The 20569-nt window shown below is 42.2% G+C and overlaps 1 protein-coding gene across 1 annotated transcript in view; it reads left to right on the forward strand.

Annotated features, from left to right (window-relative positions):
- LOC111237716 (collagen alpha-1(XII) chain-like) overlaps positions 1–20569 on the forward strand; it is a 110584-nt gene that overhangs the window by 10594 nt on the left and 79421 nt on the right. The window contains exons 7-14 of the mRNA XM_022766920.1: positions 254–418; positions 1954–2127; positions 2646–2936; positions 3422–4024; positions 7172–7450; positions 7540–7815; positions 17484–17753; positions 19743–20012. Of these exons, the coding sequence (XP_022622641.1) occupies positions 254–418; positions 1954–2127; positions 2646–2936; positions 3422–4024; positions 7172–7450; positions 7540–7815; positions 17484–17753; positions 19743–20012 (2328 nt within the window). The remainder of the gene's footprint in view (positions 1–253; positions 419–1953; positions 2128–2645; positions 2937–3421; positions 4025–7171; positions 7451–7539; positions 7816–17483; positions 17754–19742; positions 20013–20569) is intronic.

Here is a 20569-nt window from a genome sequence, read left to right on the forward strand (position 1 = left end):
ATCGAAGATCTAAGAATATTTCCTTTATTCTCCCTTTTCCTCCACATTTTCATATTCACATTACACTGATACGTTTTCACAAACCTCTTTAGAAGTGAAGAAACCCATCAACAGTTCGGTCAGGTCGTGTTACTGCGTAGTGAATGTAATTAAGAGGTGATAAACCTACTCTGTGTGTGCAGACACCTTCTGGCTGTGCATTGTCAGAAACTTAATCCCAGCTGAGTAAAACCTGTCTGTCTCGTCGCTCCAGGCGATGCCCTCAACTACATCCTGAAAAACGCTTTCACCGAGGCGGCCGGCGCCAGGATGGGTTTTCCCAAAGTGCTGGTGATCGTCACAGATGGCACATCTGAGGATCCAGTGGAGAGTTACGCCAAGCAGCTCAGGAGCACAGGGGTGGAGATCTTTGTCCTCGGTATGCAGCCAGAACAAGTTTATTACATTCCACATCTTACATTTTCCATCCGTATTTAATGCTTTTAACTGTTGTTCACAACCAAAGCAACCTGTGATGACATAATAATGGAACAAGGTTAAATTCCTACATCATTAACATTACAAGCGAGTGATAGCAAGTTTTATGTATGTTTATGCTCTGGCTTCACTGTCAGATTTTCCATAGACTGAGGATGGAGAAACAGAAGTGGGCTGTTGCTATGGTGTTAAAGTGGGCTGGTGGTTAAAGAATAATAACAGCTCATCTTTTACAGTCAGTGAAATCAGGTCACTGATAGAAAAGTACTTTGCGAGACATAAAATATCCCCCCAGGTTCTGCAGGAGGAGCTGGTATCATGCACGAGTAGCACTGTAAATGTCTACTGCTCCTCAAAAAATAAACATAGCTTTGATCATTTTTCTGGAGCTTTTCCAGGCTTTAAGAGGATTTTAATAGGATGAGGGTGGAAGGGTTTTCTCAAACCACACAACAGCTTGACTTCCTCTCAGCTAAAATCAATTTTTACACAAGTTGTGAAAAGTATCAACACTCAGAGGAAGAAGTGTTCAGATCCTTTGTTTAAGAAAAAGTAGCAATATCACAAAGCAAATACACTCAATTATATCCAAAATATTACTTAGGTACAAGAGTATCATCTGCCAAAACTTACTTTAAATGTAACAAACTATAACAAATGCAGAAGAACTCATTATGGTTATATAATATACTGTAGTTAAACTGGAAACAAGTTTTAGCACTAAATCCGAAGAAATAAAGCTGAAGGAAGGAAACAAGGAAAGAAGGAAGTAAAGAGGGTAAGAAAAAAGAGAGAGAACAATATAAGCAATACTTTTTTGATCTTATGTCATCCACAAATCCCATGGAAAAATTTGAATATGCAAAATGACCAGTGTCTCTATCTGTCAGATAAATGTAGTCGTGTAAAAAGTGCAATATTTCCATCTGAAATGTTGTAGCAGAAAAGCAAAAAAGTCTCAAAAAATGAGTAAAGTACCAACTGAGCGACCACCTCTGTGGATCAGGGAGTTCAGAGTAATACTTGCTTTGAAAAAAAAGGGGTTACAGTCTTCTTCTGTCAAAATGTTACAGAAGGAATACAGGATCGTAAAACCAGTCTTGAAATGGAATCCAGCCAGTTTCATATTTACTGCCCGTGGTGTCGCACTTTCCAGCCAGAGTAGAATAAAGAGAATAAAAAGTTTTTGTTTTTTTGTTTTTGTTTTTACTCGTTGATTGATGATGAATCCAGCTGGAGAACTTTTAATGCGCTAACGTGGAAAAACCAATGTTTCACTTTGCGTCTTTATTGACCTGGAGCAGCTACACCTGTTACCTCTGAGACGGTAATCCTCACAGGTGTCGCCTCCGAGCTGAAAACATCCACACATTTGGCAGGCACTGACAGCGTTTTCCACCTTTTCATAAAGTGTCATTTCCTCTGAATTTACCACAACTTTGATGTTTTTTATTTTTCTTGGTCTGTCTTTTTAAGGTGTCAAAGAGGCAGACGAACCTGAGATGAAGCTGATAGCCACCGCTCCTTACGGAAATCACATCTTTAATGTCGCCAACTTCGACTTGATCAAGAATGTGCAGAGAGAGTTCATTACTCAGGTGTGCGCTGGTGTTGAAGATCAACTCAGCTCACTCGTCAGCGGAGAGGAAGGTGAGACGTTTCACCATCCTTCGCCATCGTCACTTTGCACATGATGTTAAAGCAAAGTATATATAAAAAGACTTAGATGAGAATATCGATGACAACAGGGGGAAACAGTTAGCCTGACTCTGTCCAGAGATAACAGGCCTCCTCCTACCAACGCCTCCAAAGCTCACTAACCAAAGCTCACTGATTCACAAGTTATACCTCGTTTGTTTAATCTGTAAACATTTGGTCAGAGCCCGGCGCCGCTTCCCCCCCGAGTCTCATTGTTAGGCTAAGCTAACAGTCTGCTGCTTCCAGTTTCATATTGTGTGGTGTCAATCTTCACATCTTAAACTGATATCTCTGTCCTCATGCACCCAACTGTTGTTTGTTTGTGCTGTTGCAAGATGACGCTGCTCACCTTAATTACAATACAGTACAGCTCAGGAAATCTTGTACAGTATGTTATATTGCAAAAAGTAAGTTCTCAGAAATGTTTTTTCTTTTCATTTATGTCTGATTCTGAATCTGATTTTTTGCAGTCATTGAGCCAGCCTCTAACCTCCAAGTCCTGGAGGTGTCCTCGAAGTCCTTACGCGTCGTCTGGGACCCCTCCATCGGGGACATCTCCGGGTATAAGGTGCAGATGAATCCCATGATGGCTGGCAGCAAGCGGCAGGAGCTGTACGTGGGCTCGTCTCAGACCTCTGTGGTGGTCAGAGACCTTTCTCCAGACACCCAGTACCAGATCAGTCTGTTCGCTCTGAAGGGCCTGGCACCCAGTGAGCCCGTCATGGTCATGGAGAAGACGCAGCCGGTTAAAGTGTCACTGGGTGAGTTTAAAGTAGCAGGTCAAGTCTCGACATGGAGAGTGTGAAATTCATAGAGCTCACTTCAAAAATCTCAAAGAAAGGTGCAATAACCACAGGGAAACACACAGTTTCTACAAAGAGACAAGAATGACCACATAGAGATGGAAAAGGAACACAAGGAGAGACTAAAAATTAACATAAGGAGACACAAACTTGAAGTCTGAGGGTGCTGTATAGAAGAGGTTGGGCGACCTTAACCTGTTACCTTCTCATAATCCATCCATGAGACCATACGCAGGATATTATAACCCTTACAGGACAAACTCTGTAATCATACATAACATCAACGCTTGTAAGATGTAAACATGGAAATCTTTCCCAGTCTTTAGTTTGTCAGTAAACAAGTCTGAGAAGATACGTGATCAGAGTTTGAGATATTTTAATGTGCTTTCTTTGAAGCGTAAAGAACTTGACAGTCAATCATAACTTTTCCTTTCTTCATCTAGAATGTTCTCTTGGCGTGGATGTTCAAGCCGACGTTGTCCTGCTGGTTGACGGCTCCTACAGCATCGGTCTGGCCAACTTTGCTAAAGTGAGAGCTTTCCTGGAGGTGCTGGTGAACACCTTCGACATCGGGCGAGATAAGGTTCAGATCAGCTTGGTCCAGTACAGCAGGGACCCCCACACCGAGTTCTACCTGAACTCTCACCATGACCTGGCCGCTGTGGTCAAGGCTGTGAGGACTTTCCCCTACAGAGGTGGCTCCACCAACACCGGCAGGGCCATGACCTACGTGAGGGAGAAGATCTTCCAGAACAGCAGGGGAGCACGAGCCAACGTTCCCCGCGTTACCATCCTCATCACTGACGGGAAGTCGTCCGACGCTTTCCAGGAACCGGCCACCAAGCTGAGGAACGCTGATGTGGAGATCTTCGCGGTGGGTGTTAAGGATGCCGTACGATCTGAGCTGGAGGCCATTGCCAATACGCCTGCAGAGACCCACGTGTACACTGTGGAGGACTTCGACGCCTTCCAGAGAATTTCCAAAGAACTCACTCAGTCTATCTGCCTGAGAATCGAGCAAGAGCTGCGCAACATCTTACAGAGACGTAAGTAAGACTGTTTTAATCCTCTATGCTGATGACTCTGTGCTTTGTTTTGTGATTTAGGGTGGTGTGTTGTTTACATTTGATCCATTCTGATATTAATTCACATTCCTGATTTTTGATTCTGGTTCTTATCAAACACTTGCTCTGGTTTATTTTCACCAGATTCAATTAACTTTGTCATAAATGAGAAGGTACTCTCTGGTTCTTTTTGGTGAAAATATAAGTGGATTATTTCCTGGTTTTTCATAACTCCTTCGTAAATTGGAAATCATGAACCACATTGTTCAGTTTAAAGATTTGTACTCACCGTGGAGTTTGTTGATATTTTAAAATGTTAAATTTTAAAAAGTTGTAGTAGCTATACTATAGCACCCTACTGTAGACCTCTGGTGGGGCAGTGGTGGCCTAAAGGTTAAAGAGATGGGTTTGTGAAAATGAGCTTGCTGATTCAAACCTTGGATAGATCTGGGTTATGGTGTTGCTTCTGACTTTCATCAATTGGATTTTTAAGAAAGTTCATACTTCGCTCTATATCAGCACCGTTTGTTTGGTTTACACCACAGTAACCACCTGCCTGCAATTGATTAAAACATCACGATTGTTTTTGTGGATTTTGGTCAACTTTATGTCAAGAAGTAGAATCCTGAGTATCGTGGCTGAGCCGACAGTGAGCTCAGCTCCAGTGGAAAGCGGTGCTTTCGGTGACTCCCATGATTCAGTACACTTTGTTCAGTTTGAGGATTTGGTGTTAAACATTTCCCGATGTACCTCTACTTATCTGAATCTGGGGCGTTATGACTACAGCTGGAGGCATCAAAAATGCTGCTTTTGTATACCATGCAGCTGGAAATACTTGTTTCATTGCATGAAAGTGATCACATTTGACTGTTTTCTCTAATGCCATACTAATTAAATGAGGCAGTTTTGAGCTAGCAGTCATCCATATATTGGTAATTGTTTGTAAAAGAAGATTTGGAGCCGTTTCACTTTTGTTTTGTTCTGGGGTGGGATTTTCTTGCTAAAACTAGCTTTGGTTAATCTGTGGCACATGCTATCTTAGTATGATTACAGATGAACCAACCTTCAGTCAGCATATTCCTTTTAAGGATGTTGCTAGTTTTATAACATTTTGCTAAAGGATTTAAAAGGCTACAAAAACTTTCTTAAATAAGTAAAATTCTTAATCTCAAACTAACAAATGTTTCCCCAGAAAGATGTAAATTCAGAATATGTTGATAGTTTTTCAGTTGCCACCGGTCTAAATGACAGTTTCCTCAGCATAATGTCATCAAACATGGAGGACTGAAACATATTTATTTGTGCTATGATGACTGTTTTTAATCACTCCGTGGACTCAGCAAACCAATTTGAAAAAGTCTAGAATTTTGATTTAATCACATGTTGTAACAATACCTGTCAACTATTGTGATTTGCGGTGATCAAAACAACATTTTAACAATTAATTACTGCAGCACTCAGATGTAACTCTACCGCCCTTCACTGTGGAGGAGAATGCAGAATAGTACAGACAGTCATCCATACGCACACAATTACTTTAATGTCCCTGTGCCAAGCTCGTCTTTCTCTGCCAAACCCTCCTCTTTTACCTCAATGTGTTAAACACATGTCCAGCTTTTGATCATTCAAGGGCAGGGAGAGTTCCTGCATGTGGAAATATTAGAACTGGGTCAAATAGTGGTTTGCAGAGATTTCTTTGCGTTTGCTAAAACGTGGTTGGAGCACCAGATGACTTAGTTATTACCACACCAGGACGGTCCAGACTGACTGGAGTGTTGTCCGTCACGTATCCATAAACAAATCCTGACTGTGAGATGCTTTCTTTGTGCTGAAATCATTAGCCACCCCCAAACATCTGGTAGTCAAGTTTAAACAAGTGAAAAGAGTTACTCGCAAAAAAGCTGCTTCACCCACTTAAAGCCAGAAATGAATGACTCTGAGTTACTTTGCCAAAAGGAGCTTCCAGGTCTGCCAGCGTAGAAATGTGACTCATACCAGCTTTGATTGCTGATTATATAATTCTTATATAATAATGACTTTATGTCAACAAAGAGAAGTGTGCAGGAGCCCGAATGAGCCGCTCAGTCGCAGCTTCCATCCAGCACAATGGCTCAAAGAGCTGCCACAGCGGGGCGTTTCACAGCGGCCGCCTTCCTGATGTTGTTTAAATGATGGTGTTGTCAGACGGGGATGTAGATTGTACGTCTTTATTAAATGGTGCGTAGGTCAGCCCCTGCAACCCCTGGATTCCTTCATCCTCTGTTGTTTTCTTTTGATCTTTTTTTGTAGGAAAGTCTTGTCAAAACCACATTTAAACATGATAAAGGCTCAGCACAGATCATCCTTGGTGATCTGTGTTTTTCTGCCATCTATCTTGTGTTTTATGGATAACAGCCTGCGAGCACAGAGAGACCGAGCTGATTGATCACGCAAGTCTCAGAGTGTTAGCCAGCTTTTAAAGCAGTTTGTTCTTTGTATGACTGTATGAAATAAAAAACAACAAAATCAAACAGAAAGATAAGCTGCAGACTGCAATGAGTAAATGAATCAGGCTAGAGCTGGACCTAACGTCAAATGGCCGTGTGGGAAAATAACATCTTTAGCAGCTCGCTGTGCGTGGGCCATAACATCTGGAACAGTATTACCAGAGTTTAAATGAGCACGGCAAAAAAAAAATTACTAGGTTTGAGTTAGAGGTGTGAATTTACTTTTGCTTTTTTCGACAATTGAGGAAGAGACAGTCGTGTTAAACTTCGGTCTCATGTCGTTGACGTGGTACTGAGATGCTGATTGTTAAATATTTGTCCTTAACTGATGTTGGTTTCATCCCGTCGATTCCGACTCAACCATATGTAAAATCACTGGTGCTAGAAATCACACAGGGATCTTTGATGTTTCCACATCAAGGGAAAAGAAAGAAGTTCCAGATTTTACTGTAGTATCTTCATAAATTAAGCTTCAGAGGTTCATCAGAGTTTTCTTGCCAAATAAACTCTAAATAAAAAGTAAAAACATGGTGCTTTATATACAAAAGCCAGTGGTAGTCTACAACTTCCATCTGTTTTCAGTGTATCTGCTCGTGTTTGATTAAAATTGCATTTTAATCTTGTTACTTTCCCCTTTCTGCAGAACTGGTGCAACCGAAGGGCCTGTCCTTCTCAGACGTCGGCGCCAAGAGCTTCAGGGCCTCGTGGGAGATCGACGCCAACAACGTCGAGTCCTATTTGGTCAAGTTCAAGCCGGAGGATGATGCCGACGGCCATTATGTTTCCATATCTGTGCCCGGGGACACACTCACCACCCTCATCCCCTACCTCAACCCGCTCACCCGCTACGAAGTCAACATTTTCGCTCATTATGAGAAAGGGCAGAGCTTGCCTGTGCAAGGCTTTGAGACCACTTCAGAAGGTATACACGTCGACTCAAGACCCTAATCCATGTCTTTCTAAGTTGGTAAATGGGAGCAGTGAAACTCATTACTCATTCCCATGTTGCAGAACAAGGCCCGGTGCGTAACCTGAGAGTATCTGAAGAGACAACAGACAGCTTCAGAGTAACGTGGCAGCCAGCTCCAGGAAGCGTCATTCGCTACCACCTGACCTATGAGCCCGTTGGGGACGAGAGCTCGAGGCTGGAGACGACCACCGATGGCCCAGAAACAACGATTGTGCTCCGGCAGCTTCGGCCCCAAACCACCTACCGTGTCACCGTCACTCCTGAGTACCAGTCCGGCCCCGGAGCGCCACAGCAGACCGACGGCACCACCAAAGAAGGTGATTCTAGCTTTTAGGCAAACATTTTATACACTGCAAACAGGAAGAGAGCTCTGCACACACACACACACACACACACACACACACACACACACACAGATCTCATTCAGATCTCCTTCCTGATCTCATATCCTGACACTGCAATAAATGGTATGACTAAGACATGCAGTGACATAAGGCTTATGTAGTGCTGTAAGCCTGTAAATAAAGGGTGTGAAAACCAAACCAAGATGAAACAGACAAGAGTTCAAAAGGGTTAACAGATAATGATCAACAGATGCTCTAATAAATACGATCTACGTGAGTGTTTGATAGGTGGCAGATTTTTGTTCCACATCAGATTTTGGGTCAGAAGCTGAAGTCCCAGAAAACTGAGCAGCCGGTTAAGTAATCGTTGAGTCACTGGTTCTGATCCACAACAGGTGCCTGCAGATGTCTTCTGATCATTTTGTTTGTGCTATGGGATTATAAAAGCTATAAAAATCTAATTACACATTTAATCACGAAGACGCGAGATGACTAAAACATTCTGGGGTCCAAGCTCTCTTTCCGTCGTTTTGCGTCATTGAAACACCACAGTGGAAATAAGTTCAGGCTTTATTTTGACATCCTCAGTGACTCTATTTGTCCATTTTTTTTTTAAAGTTCTTCATCTGCCGTTTGGCGTTTGCTTGTATTCCAAAAGTGCTTGGGAGTGCCAGGAGTCCACACATTTTTGACCCCAGTGGAAAGTGAACTTCTAACCCTGCAGTGTTAGTACAACCTGCCACCCATCGCGCTCCTCGTCAGATCTGTCCTGCCTTACAGGGAGAGGAATGAAAAACAGACGGAAGCGCAGAACGCAGGGAAGTAGAAGTGGGTCAAGATGTACTCGTAGGTGATAAACAATGAAGAAGGAAAGTGGGGGAGATGTTTTTTTAACAACCCTCTCGACTTTGGACGGTGACGTTATGAAAAACTTCGGTTGATCTTTCATAGATTCTTGAAGGAGGATTATCTCATGGAGAAACTTCCAGCTAAGGGCAGTTAGCTTTAGCACTTTAAGGGAGCGATTACGTATATCTTCTGAAGACACTTATTATTTTTCCACCTTGAGCCAAAACGCTGAGGATGCAGCTGGAAATAAACAAATTATATTCCTCTGTACCATGGCAACAGCGTTTCTTACCATGCAGGAGTGTGTGTGCAGCTCCTTCAGACGGTGCAGCTGCTCGTCATCTGAGGTGATTTCACTTGACGGTTTATAAAAAGAGGCAGGATTAATCCCAGCTTGCACCTCTCTGACATGAAACACCCCCACCCCCCTTGTATGGCTTACAATATTGTTCCCATTACAATGTTTACTGTGCCATGACTTTACCTCTAAACTATGAATTGATGCAATGCCTTGAGGTTTTGCATGAATTGCCCTTTTTGCTCGCTGTCTTTTCCACAAAGTCCAGTTGTCGGGATGGAAGCTCATAATACACGGTTACACGAGAATCACTTTACTCTTTATTCCATTTTTCCTGCCGAGTATTAGGGGAAAAAAAAAGAAAAGAAAAGAAATGCATTTAAATCCATGACATTTTCATCACTCGGTGCGGGATCCAGGCAGCTGTCGCCGCAGCATACCTACTGTAGGAAAAACACACATGCAGGCAGATGTAACAATATAATATTTCTCGGTAATAATCAGCTGTAGGCGTTAACACCAGGGAGTTAAAGCAGGGCACATGAGTCACTGCTTTGTTTTAACAATTATTTTTCAAAAGGGGAATTGTGTGAACATGCCCTACTTCACTTTCATAATCTCTTTTCGCCATTATTCACATCCTGGTAGCTGCCCAGCACAAACACACTTTTCTACTGTAGCTCTCTGGGAGCAAACCGGGAGTTTTCTGTCTCGGTGAAGGACGTCTCAGAAAGAGTTTCTCATCCAGATTGTATCCGGCCGAGGACGTAATGGCTGATGATGAGGAACCACAGGGCCTTTTGTCTGGAATACTTTGTTATATAACACACACTCATGGAAGACCGTTACATTCAAGTCACAGAGCTGAAAAAACAGATGCTTTTTATGAATAAAAAATACATAAACACTGTACCTGGTCTGCGCTGAACAGTGAAGAATATTTTTAGTACATTTTCCAAGCTGGGACTCTGTTTTCTATCCAGGTAGCCAGAGATGTTGACATCACTTATAACACAGAAGAAAGAGATGATAAAACTTTTACATGTTGGTCAATGTTGTAGAGAGTGATGTTGTTTTTGGCGGCCGGTTTAGTTTGGATCAGGAAGTAGTTAGGAAAAATACAACAAAAAGCAGCGATGTGATCAATTTTTCAAAATCTTTTCAAAATCGTAGCTTCCCAGAACGTGTCCTCCCGTGTCTCCTCGAATAGGAGCAGAAAGGGGTTTTTTATTTACCTCAACTAAAGCAGATATCCGGCTTTTATTAGAGACGGGCTTCTATAAATAAGGTTGTTACTTTGAGATCATAAACACGAGAAAACCAACATTTAAAAATATCTTTTTATTCTGTGGCTTCGTCTTCTGACCTCAGTTCCCTCCTGCTCAGCACATCCAGCAGACACAGAGCGGCATGACCACTCATGGGGATTGTCTAGTTCCTATTTAGCTCCTTATAAAACATTTCTTCAGCTGCTAAATGTCCCACTTTGTCCTCAGCAGCCAGTTGTGTGTGTGTGTGTGTGTGTGTGTGTGTGTGCTGTTTGTCATTGAGCAGGTGGTTTAACAGACGGCACTGAGGCCGCACCGTAAAACCAAGACAGTTAACTAAGAAAAGGCTCGAAAGCTTCTCACATGTGTCACTATTATTAAACGTGTCGCTTCATGAAATTCATTTAGATTTTATCAAAATGTTGCTTTGACGGAGGCTGAGAATCGCAGATAAATAAACACACATCAGGGAAGGCGGACATCCGTCCTCACAGCTCATGCAGAGGTGTAAAATAAACAGCAATTTTAAAGCTAGAACTTCATTTCTGTGTCAGTCCTGGCGCACGGCCACGAGCCGCTGATCCTCCCAGATTAAGTGATTATGCTTTTTTTCATTATGACTTTATGGCTGAAAAACCACAGCTAATGTTTGAGGTTTTCCTTTGATTGCTGTGACTAAATCCTGGAAGACGACCAGATCATCTGAAGGGCTCTCAAAAACAAACTCTGCAAAACACTTCATACGAGTCTGTGTTTGAACATGACAAAATGTTAGAAGTGATCCTGCTCTCAGTCCCCAGGGAGGCTCCCAGGGGTCAGGCTTATTGTTACAGGGGAGTGATAATAAACAGTCAGAACGGGAGTGGAGAGAGGAGGGAAGAGAAGGAGAAGGAGGGAGAGGCCGTCCCAGTTTTTACCTATATAGATTTACTCTTGGTGTTGTAGTGATTTGTCGTTTTGTCCGTCATCTTTTATCAGCTGTGATCACAGTTTACTCACCAATCAGTTCCCACGCTACGGCACATTCACACAGGACGCAGCTTTACCTTTAAAGCTATAGTCACACAGCGCAGCTGGTTTTCCACTGTGCTGGACCTGAACTTGTTAAGCGGCGTTGGCTCAGCGCTGCGTCTTGGACTGTGGATGGACTTGTTGCTCTTTGAGCCGCGTGCTGCAACGGTAACAGTGGACAGAGCAGCGAAGCCACACACACACACACACACACACACACACACACACACACACACACACACACACACACACACAGGCTGAGAGGTAAAGATGAGAAACAGCAAGACTGGACAGGAATGTAACCCAGCTGAGAGCGAGGGGCTGGAAGGTTAGGAGGAGCAGGGAAGACTGACTCATTCCCGTCTCTGTGTCTGTCTCTGTCTTCCTCTCTGTTTATGTCTCTGTCTCCATGTGTCTTTGTTTCATCCTGCCTCTCCTTCTCACCTTCTGTCTTTGTGTCCCCCCCCCCTCCCGTTTCACCTCCCATTTCTCCTCCGCTCTGTTTTTCTTTTGTCTCTTCACATTAGCGTCTGTCTTTCTCCATCTGTTTCTCGCTGCGTCTCTCTTTCCATCCTCCCTCTACGTCTCTCTTGTTCTGTCTCTCCTTGTTACTTCATGTTATTTTCTTTCCCTTTTCTTTCCACCTTGTGAGGGCTTGCCTGGAATTTCATCGCGTTGTCCACAGTCTCTGTGTATCGGCCTGCACAAGTCGTCGTGTCCGCACTGGCACAGCGCGGTGTATTTGTTTCGCCGTGTTGCATTCACGGTCTGGTTCAGTGTGAGGACGCTTGAAGTGCATGTGCAAGGCCTCCGGATATCCCTGGTGTTGGCTCGCATCAGAGGCAGCTGGCAAGAGCTTCCTCATTACCTTTGTTTCCCTCGCATGCAGGGCTAAACCTGCTGCGATCTGCAGCGGAAAACTCAGCTGCACTGATACTGTACCCACATTAAAACCACTGAGCTCACTCTTTCTTGTTGTAAAAACTCTTATTGTACAGTAAGAGCTCACATTAAGCTTCATTGGGGTCTCATTTGTGCGCAATACATTTCCGTTTTACGACCAAATGGGAGCTAAAATGGAAAACTTCGCTCGGTGCCAAAACCATCAGGTTGCAGTTGTTTTCTGTGATATATCAAATCTAATTCAGGTCATTTCCCAAACTACTGTATAAATGCTACAGAGAAACTTTGTTTTCATTCTGTCTTAATTTGTTCAAACAAAGTCACAGTAGATCCCCGGGTAGAGTACGATGACATTTGTATAGATGTGGTCCATTTCATTCGTTTGTTTGGGTGTAAACGTGTCTACAGCTGATTTATAAAGGGGCTGCAGCTGCTTTTGGCTTTCTTCGTTTAGTCCTTCATTTTTCACACTCGTTTGGAAGAACCCCAACAAATTGACATGAACCAGGTCTTCCTAATTGTGAGTCCAGTATAGCGTGACGCTGCTGTGGGATGGAAAACCTTACAGGACTGTAGAGGGAAAGGAACATTTCAAGAATCACAAAGAGCCAAACTGATTGTCAGACAGATTACACTGCGACTGTGAAGTTATATAATTCATTCTGAATTATTTCCACGGAGCGCTGAAACCAGAAAACTGTCCTAACCAGTCAGACAAATGTGAATTAAACCAAATTAAAATTAAAGGTGCATTTGAGGAGGTTTTCCAGACAATTGAGGTTTCCTGTTTTGAGCGTTGAACTTTCATGAATCAATTGTCCATTAAAGCCAAATTTCAAACCTCATGAGGATCTAAAGATACTGTACATGGTGGTCAGTCTTTAAACCACCAGGAGCGTTCTTCTAGATTCTTTAAAGGTTGACTTTTTGGACATCCAAAGCTTCTTTCCCCTTGATTAAAGTTGTGATGATGTTGTGATACAACTTTTATAAACCGGTGCAGATTCTGAACGCAGGACAGAAAACGAACCATCGTAGACTCCGATCTCTCTCCGAGAACTCGTTCACGACGCAAAGTTCAGCCGCACTGTGGCCTTCGCCCTCCCTCCTTGCTCGTCGGGCTGGACAGTGTTTTCTCTTCTGATGTGGAGTAACACCAGTAACGCTGCCAAAGTGATTTTACTTTCCTCCCATCTGGGCCACCCGTAAGAAAACTAGACTCCCTCTCTGAAATTCAAGGTGCTTTAAATGTCTTGACGGTAGATGGAACATGTCGAGTGGCCAAGTTTAGACAAAGTAAGAAGCCAAGAGACTTTCCACTGCGACTGTAAGGTTTCAGCAGCAGGGAGTCCCAGACCGAGGCTCCTCCTCCAGTAAATCTTACCGTGGCGAGAGAGACTCGACCTTCTTACAGACAGATTATACAGACTGTTATATACAGTGTCGTTAAAGACTTCTACTGCGTTTATGTGGTTCTTTAGATCCACTGAGGTTCAACTGAACTAATCAGATCATTTCTGTTTGTGTAACTACAACTAACCTGTCGGGTTTAGCACTAACTTGGTTTGAAACCAGGTTTTATCATAAAAAAATTATCAAAATTTACCCAAAACTATCAGAAATTTCTTCTCAGCACAAGGTCCATTGAGTAGCTTTCAATTGTATCACACAATCTTCATCAGTAGATGAAATTTTTTGCCCAGTTATTGAACTGTAGATGAGTTCATGTTCATTTCTCTGCAAGAAATCTCCTGAAAATAGGTCAGACAGCAAGTAAACAAAAAAAAGTCAAATAAAAGTCTGAAATAATAATAATTGATCAAATTTTCCAGATTGGATAATAAGGTTCTTTGTCTTTGCTTCACTTGTTCCCCAAGAATTTACCTGTTACAAACATTTGTAGCCAAATTGTGATGCCAGCAAAGATTTCCAGCAAGAAAAAGTGAAAATTAAAGTTTAATTAATAGACGGATAAAAACAGATGTTAAAAAAGATTATGCTTTCAAACTAAAGCTAATGTTCTTCCCCAGAACAGATAGATAGATAGATAGATAGATAGATAGATAGATAGATAGATAGATAGATAGATAGATAGCAGTGGAAACTTCTTCTTCAGTGCATTAAATTCCCTGCGGTTATGTTCGGATTAGCTTCATGATGGACTGTGGAAAAACAGGCCTGTGTGCGTTTCAGGCGGCGTCCGCAGAGTGCCAGATATTCCATACTCCGTCTGATGGCTGTCTGTGGCTGTTATTTATTCGAAAAGCCTCCAGACTCGGCCTCCAGCTTTGAGAGACAGCGCTCCTTGAAGCAGATAAAAAATGGCAGCAGCTGCGGAGAGCTCCCAGCCTCCTGCTAATAGTGGTTGCTGCAGTGGCGTCTGTGCGGTGAAGACTGGCGTGACGGCGAATGAGCAGCACATGTGAAATAACCAACAAAAATAAACCAGCAGTTATATATCAATGAAGCAAAGTTTTATATATCCTCGGTTTTAATTTTAGACGCATTGATGTTCTTTCTGTCATAAAAACTTCAAATCAGATGCAGTTTTTCAAATTAAAAGCCTTATTAGAGTCATCTGCAACTTTATTTATTTTTTTTTGTATTTTTTCACATATTACTACTGAAAGCTTTGCACTGTATATTTTCAAAGTCAGAATCTTTGTAGTGATTGTCAACCTGTAATAATTCATTAATAGAGTTTTCCGTAGCTCATCCTTCGGTCTGACCCACGTGTTTTGCACATTTAAAGAGATTATCAGACTGACATTTCCGGTATCAGCTGGCAGGATGAAAAATGGCCGACTCTCAGCGACAGCCAGGCTTATTTCATTTGAGTTATTTTTTCACTGTGCACACAAATTTTTTTTTTTTTAAATGAAGTATTCTGATTTTCGTTGTTTTGAATCCGGACCAGAAACAATTTTTCCGACTATAAATATTTAGTGAGCTCGGTGTTTTCCTTTTCATCTCCTTTTCTCCAAAGATCTGTATCAACTGGCAAAAGCCAGAATGTGATTTATTTCATGCGCCCTCTCTTGATTATATAGTTGGATCTGATATTTAGTGATAATTATCACGTTGTGGAAACTTGGCTCCCTCAGTCTTTCCAGCACCCCCTCTGTACAGGCTGTCACCCTCTCTAAACTGAAGGATTATAAGTTGATATGGACCCTGCCTTCTCCTCCTCCTCCTCCTCTTCCATCAGTCTCAGATATTTCCAGCGGTCTGATGCGTCTGTGTAGGAAAGTGACCATATGTCTGCTTGCAGCAACATGAGCCACTGTGGTGGTGGGAGCTAGATTTTGTCTCGGTGGGTTAAACAAACCTATCAGGGTTTTGGCTCCTGTGTGCTTCAGCCCGCAGAAAGTGGAAATCACTTTGTGTTGTTGTGTTTGCATGTGTGTTCTTCATTTACCGTTTCTACTGAGAACTAGTTTCAGAATAAGCTTATTTTTTTAAAGTGAAGTGGCATCATTTGGTTCCTTCATGGTTTCTGTTCATGTGCTAGAATAAGACTTTTGGTTCAGGCTACAGTTTGAGTTTGAGTAAGGGTTAACTCTCAAACTGTGAAACACCATAAAAGCTCTTACTGCATGCTCAGAACTCCTCCTGTTTTTTTGGCAGTAACAGCTCAGCGCAAAATAAATGATCTCTATGAGAAATACACAAAGAGAAGCAATAGACCAGTGTCTTATAACAGGATGTCGTAGTGGAACTGTCATTTCATTTGTTTTACCTGCTTTTTTACCATTGCACACAGAGGCGGTGTTTTCTTTTAAAAAGTGGTTAGCATGTCTGCAGGCGGCCAAAACAAGGGTGTGAACCCTGCTAGCAGCTTCTGCAGTGTTCAATGCAAATACAGAAATGTTGGACTGAAGACGAAGTGTACTGAGGAGTTCTGTTTGAGATTTGGATCTAAAAATGCAGCGTTCCTCCAGAGCTGAGAATAAAAAGGTCCTATAATCAAAAGGGTTCATCCTCTGGAGAGCATGCAGTTGATTTCACTGACCTGTCCTGTTAAATTCTGGTATTTTCAGTACAAACAGAAAGTTTGGTGGTAGAGGAAATATCACAAGGTGACCAGAAATCTTTTGGAAAAAAAACCATCCTCTGGAGACCATGATTACATTTACCCAACCTGTAGCGTATTTTTCTTTGGACAAAAGTGTTGGAGAGATTTTTTATTCATTTATTATGTTCGTTTTAATTTGACAGGGACATTGCTCACTGATCGAATCACAAAGGAACCGTAAATGAGCCAAACTGCCAAAAAAAAGGCAGATTTTTATCTGTTGTCCGGGACGGAGAAAAAAAATAGAAAGAAATGACACATCTTATAAAATTTGTAAAATCAGCATAAGAGAAATGTTAATAGCTGAGATCTTGGAACACAAAGATATTGCAGATAGTGAAGAAACAGGGCAGCTGAAGTCATCTGGAAGAGACAACGTGAGATCATTCATCACAAACCGACTCCTGCTTCATTCTTTCTGAAACACAGCTACAGAAATAAGACCCAGGATTTAAAACACAGATTCACCTTTAATATTCAGGCGTCATCAAACCTGCAAAAATGCAAAATGCTGAATATCAAAGGCTGCAGTTTACAATCCACCTAAAGGGGGAAGGTCTGCAGTAATGATATGATGAAATAAAGATGTTCAATAGACTTCAATAACAAGGTTTCCTCTCCATGTTATCCTGTTGGCTCCGTAGACACTTTGAATTCATCCCCCTTCCTGGCATGTTTTATGTCTTCTGTCTCAACGCTCTGTACTCAGTCATGAAGCAGAAATACCTTAAAATATCCTCAGAAATATTAAGATATATATATATATATATATATATATATATATATATATATATATATATATATATCTGTTCAGCCTGGACATCTCCTCACACGTGTTCCTCCTGTCTCCTCTGCCGTCCACTCCATGGCCTTTTAATAGTTTCCATTTTAAAACATAATCTGATCTGCCAGCACGTCCAAATGGCTCCTTTTGTTTTAAAGGGAAGATGATTAAAAGAAAAACTGACAAATACTGGAAGGAACATAGGAGCGCCGCAGCCAGGATGACTTTATACAATATAAAAATTACTCACAGTCCACTTTCAAAACATCTGTTGTGATCCGGGAGGAAATCTGGGGATTTGGGGGGGGGGGGATCAGCCCCAATATTTCATCTGTATTTAAAGAGAAATGCTTCACTCATTAATAAATGACCACTTTTTTATTGTTGGTGTAAATGTTTTCCTATTGTGCTCAATCAGAAATACAAGTCCTTACCTGTGCTCCTTGTTTTCAGACGTGGGCCCTCCTAAAAACCTGGTCACCAGCGACGTGACCGACACCAGCTTTACCGCATCGTGGACGGCGGCGCCCGGAAACCCCAGGACGTACGTCGTTCGGTGGAAGTCGTTGTTTTCCGAGGAAGCGGGACAGAAAAGCGTACCAGGAGACACCACCAGCACCGTGTTGGATGGCCTGACTCCGGAGACGCTCTACCAGGTTTCTGTGGTCGCCGACTACGGTTACAAAGCCAGCGAACCGCTCACTGGACAGGAAACCACCGATGGTAAGAGCACCTCTGTCGGCGTCGTTGTCTCTATTTACCCAATACTCTGTCTGTACTGTGTGTGGGAAGGATCGGCTCTACTGAACCACGAGTGTGCAGCCGTGACTTTTACTATTTTTTACTTTGAGACCAGCTCTGCGGTCGGGCGAGGGTCAGTCCGAGTGTTTTAAAAGTCAGTGGTCAGGCCGTGAACCCCTCTCTCTCTTTACCACCAGAGGAAGTTATTGGAAGCTGTTACTGTATATTCTGACCGTTAGACATTTGGCAGACAATTCTCTTGTTTTGATTACGAGGCGAGGTGCCACATGAACACGAGCCAAAGTAGATTCAATACTTCCTTTTGTCAGGAAAAGCGCAACATATTTCAGAGTTGGCATCTTCCAAGTTTTCTGCTTTCTAGTTTATGGAAACAGCCCAAATTTAAATGATGATTTTCATTTTAGATTATTTTCAAACTGATTGGAGCTGCGGTCGTCGGGTGAAGCACCAACACGTGCGCCTCCTGGTTTATAGGGGAGTATTGGTCACGTCCTGTGAATGACGCAGTGCATACTCACATGCTCTGTACATGTACGCACGGGAAATCAAATGATCCTAATCCACATCAACAGGCCACACAGAGCAAAGCAACACGTAGATAAACCAACACACATCAGTACGTATTGTTCCTCCATGCGTCCTTCCAGCAGAAACTGTTTCATCTGCGGCTTCGCGGGTTTGTTCAAACCTCTCAACACGTGGAAAAGTTGGACGCCATGTTTCTTTTCCGCCAATAAAAGTCCTCGAGAGTGAAATCAAGTAGTTTGAAAAACTTTCCTTGGGATCATTAAATGTACATATTATTCCCTTGCAAAGTTCTTTTTAATCACTTGCAGAAATCATCGGAATAAGCTAATTTCATTTTATAGGCTTTGGTTGTTTTCGGGGGTGGGGGGGGTGTGATTAGCATTTCCCCCCAGTTGATCACCTCTGGGTAAAAGCCTAATTCAGAACCAGTTGGTTCTGGCACGGAACCGATGGTGTTACTCACCATTTATGCCTGCAGTTATAAATACATCACGGTTGCTGAAGGAATATAAAGGGAAACCACAGTTGGCCTGAAAACAGAGAGGGATGGATGATTGTTTTCAGGGGTTTAAATGAAAAATAACTAAGTGATTGTGGTTTAAGCGGCAGGGGAAGAAGACTGGTGAGTGTGTACAGCACAGTACTGCACGTACAGAACCCAGAACCAGACAGAACATCTTCTACATGATCAAAACAAACAAAACAAGTGACAGGTAGTTAATATCACAACTCTACATCTGTCCGCTCGATTATCTTTAATACCAGAAGCAACTGTGCATCTTAACAGCTGTTTGTTTCAGACATTTGTTTCCCAACTAAATAAATAATTCTTAACAATGTTGAAATGCTCTTTTTGGCTTTGGCCAGTGTTTAGTCTTTCCAGTGCACCGTGTGTTACAAACTAATATTTAGCTGCAATCATCCAGGCGGTGTCATTCAGCTCTAAAATAATGGATGATAATGGATTTTTTTCCTGATTACTGGAGCTGATGAATATTGATGATAAACACTTACATGCAATCCTCTTAACTTCAACTGAGACGTTTTGATTGTGTTGCACTTTGGTCTAAATATGTTCTTAAAAGCACCAAAAACTTTCTGCCAGTATATCTGTGGTTCGGTCCTTATTTCTGAGAGTCAATCCATCTGTTCTGTTTGTTATGATAGTACGAGGGAGAAAATTAATCATCAACTCTTCGATAATCCATTGATTTTTTTTAAGCAAACAATGACACTTAATGGAGTTTAGATTCTTAAATTTGAGAATTTGCTGATTTTTTTTCTTCTTCTTATTTTAGGAAACATAAGATCTTTTTGTTTTGGACTGAGAAAAAAACCAAACAAACATCCAAATGTAAATCCAGGGTTCATGTTGTTGTTTGGACGCTAAATTATCTGCATCCTCGTATTCTTTGTTTTCAGCCTCTGCCGCCGGTAAAAGCCTAACCGTGTCAGACGAGACGGAGCGAACCATGAAGGTCGCATGGATGCCGGCGCCGGGCAAGGTGCTCAACTACAGGCTGAAGTATGTCCCAAGTAATGGCGGAGGCAAGGAAGTGGCCCTGAAAATCCCCGGGACGGCCACTTCCACCGTCATGAAGCGCCTGCAGCCCATGACCACTTACGACATCGCCGTTCACCCCATCTACAAGCGCGGGGAAGGAAAAGCAAGGCAAGGAGTAGGAACGACACGTACGTTGGTCCATAATTCAACCCTCTGAGAGACAGTACACCGCAGAAACATGTCCATCTTAACCAAGAGATTTAAACCTGAGCTCAGTCTTCAAATCGTTATCGTTGGTGGAATGAAATGAAAAGTCTGCAGCTGAGGCGATTTCGCAGGGTGTCCTGCGAACTGTCTGTTGCTTTAAGAGATTTAGGTATAAAGTTATAAATTAGCTTTTGGGCAATTCAACTAGAGGTCCTACTTACTCTACTTTAAGAGTCCAAGGCAGAAATGCAGCATTGGAAGTGTATTTGTCTACTTTCACTTCCAGGACATCTGTGTCTTGATGTGATTCTGGTTTGAGGAGGAAGAATTGTTAAACTAAACTTTCCCAGGATAAGGAAGTGTTGATTTCTGTCCCCCTTATGTTTTATTAAATGTAAGTATTGCGAAACAAAGGGAGAAAAGTTGCTTATTTGACATTTGATCACTTCTTTTTCATGAGTCTTGCTGCATTGGAAACAAATGGGACTCTGTCATCCAAGTTTCTTTTTCTTTTTTTCATTCTTCCACCAAAAATAAG

The sequence above is a fragment of the Seriola dumerili genome, unplaced genomic scaffold, assembly GCF_002260705.1.
Source record: "Seriola dumerili isolate Sdu_G_001 unplaced genomic scaffold, Sdu_1.0 BDQW01000025.1, whole genome shotgun sequence".
Lineage (NCBI taxonomy): Eukaryota > Metazoa > Chordata > Actinopteri > Carangiformes > Carangidae > Seriola > Seriola dumerili.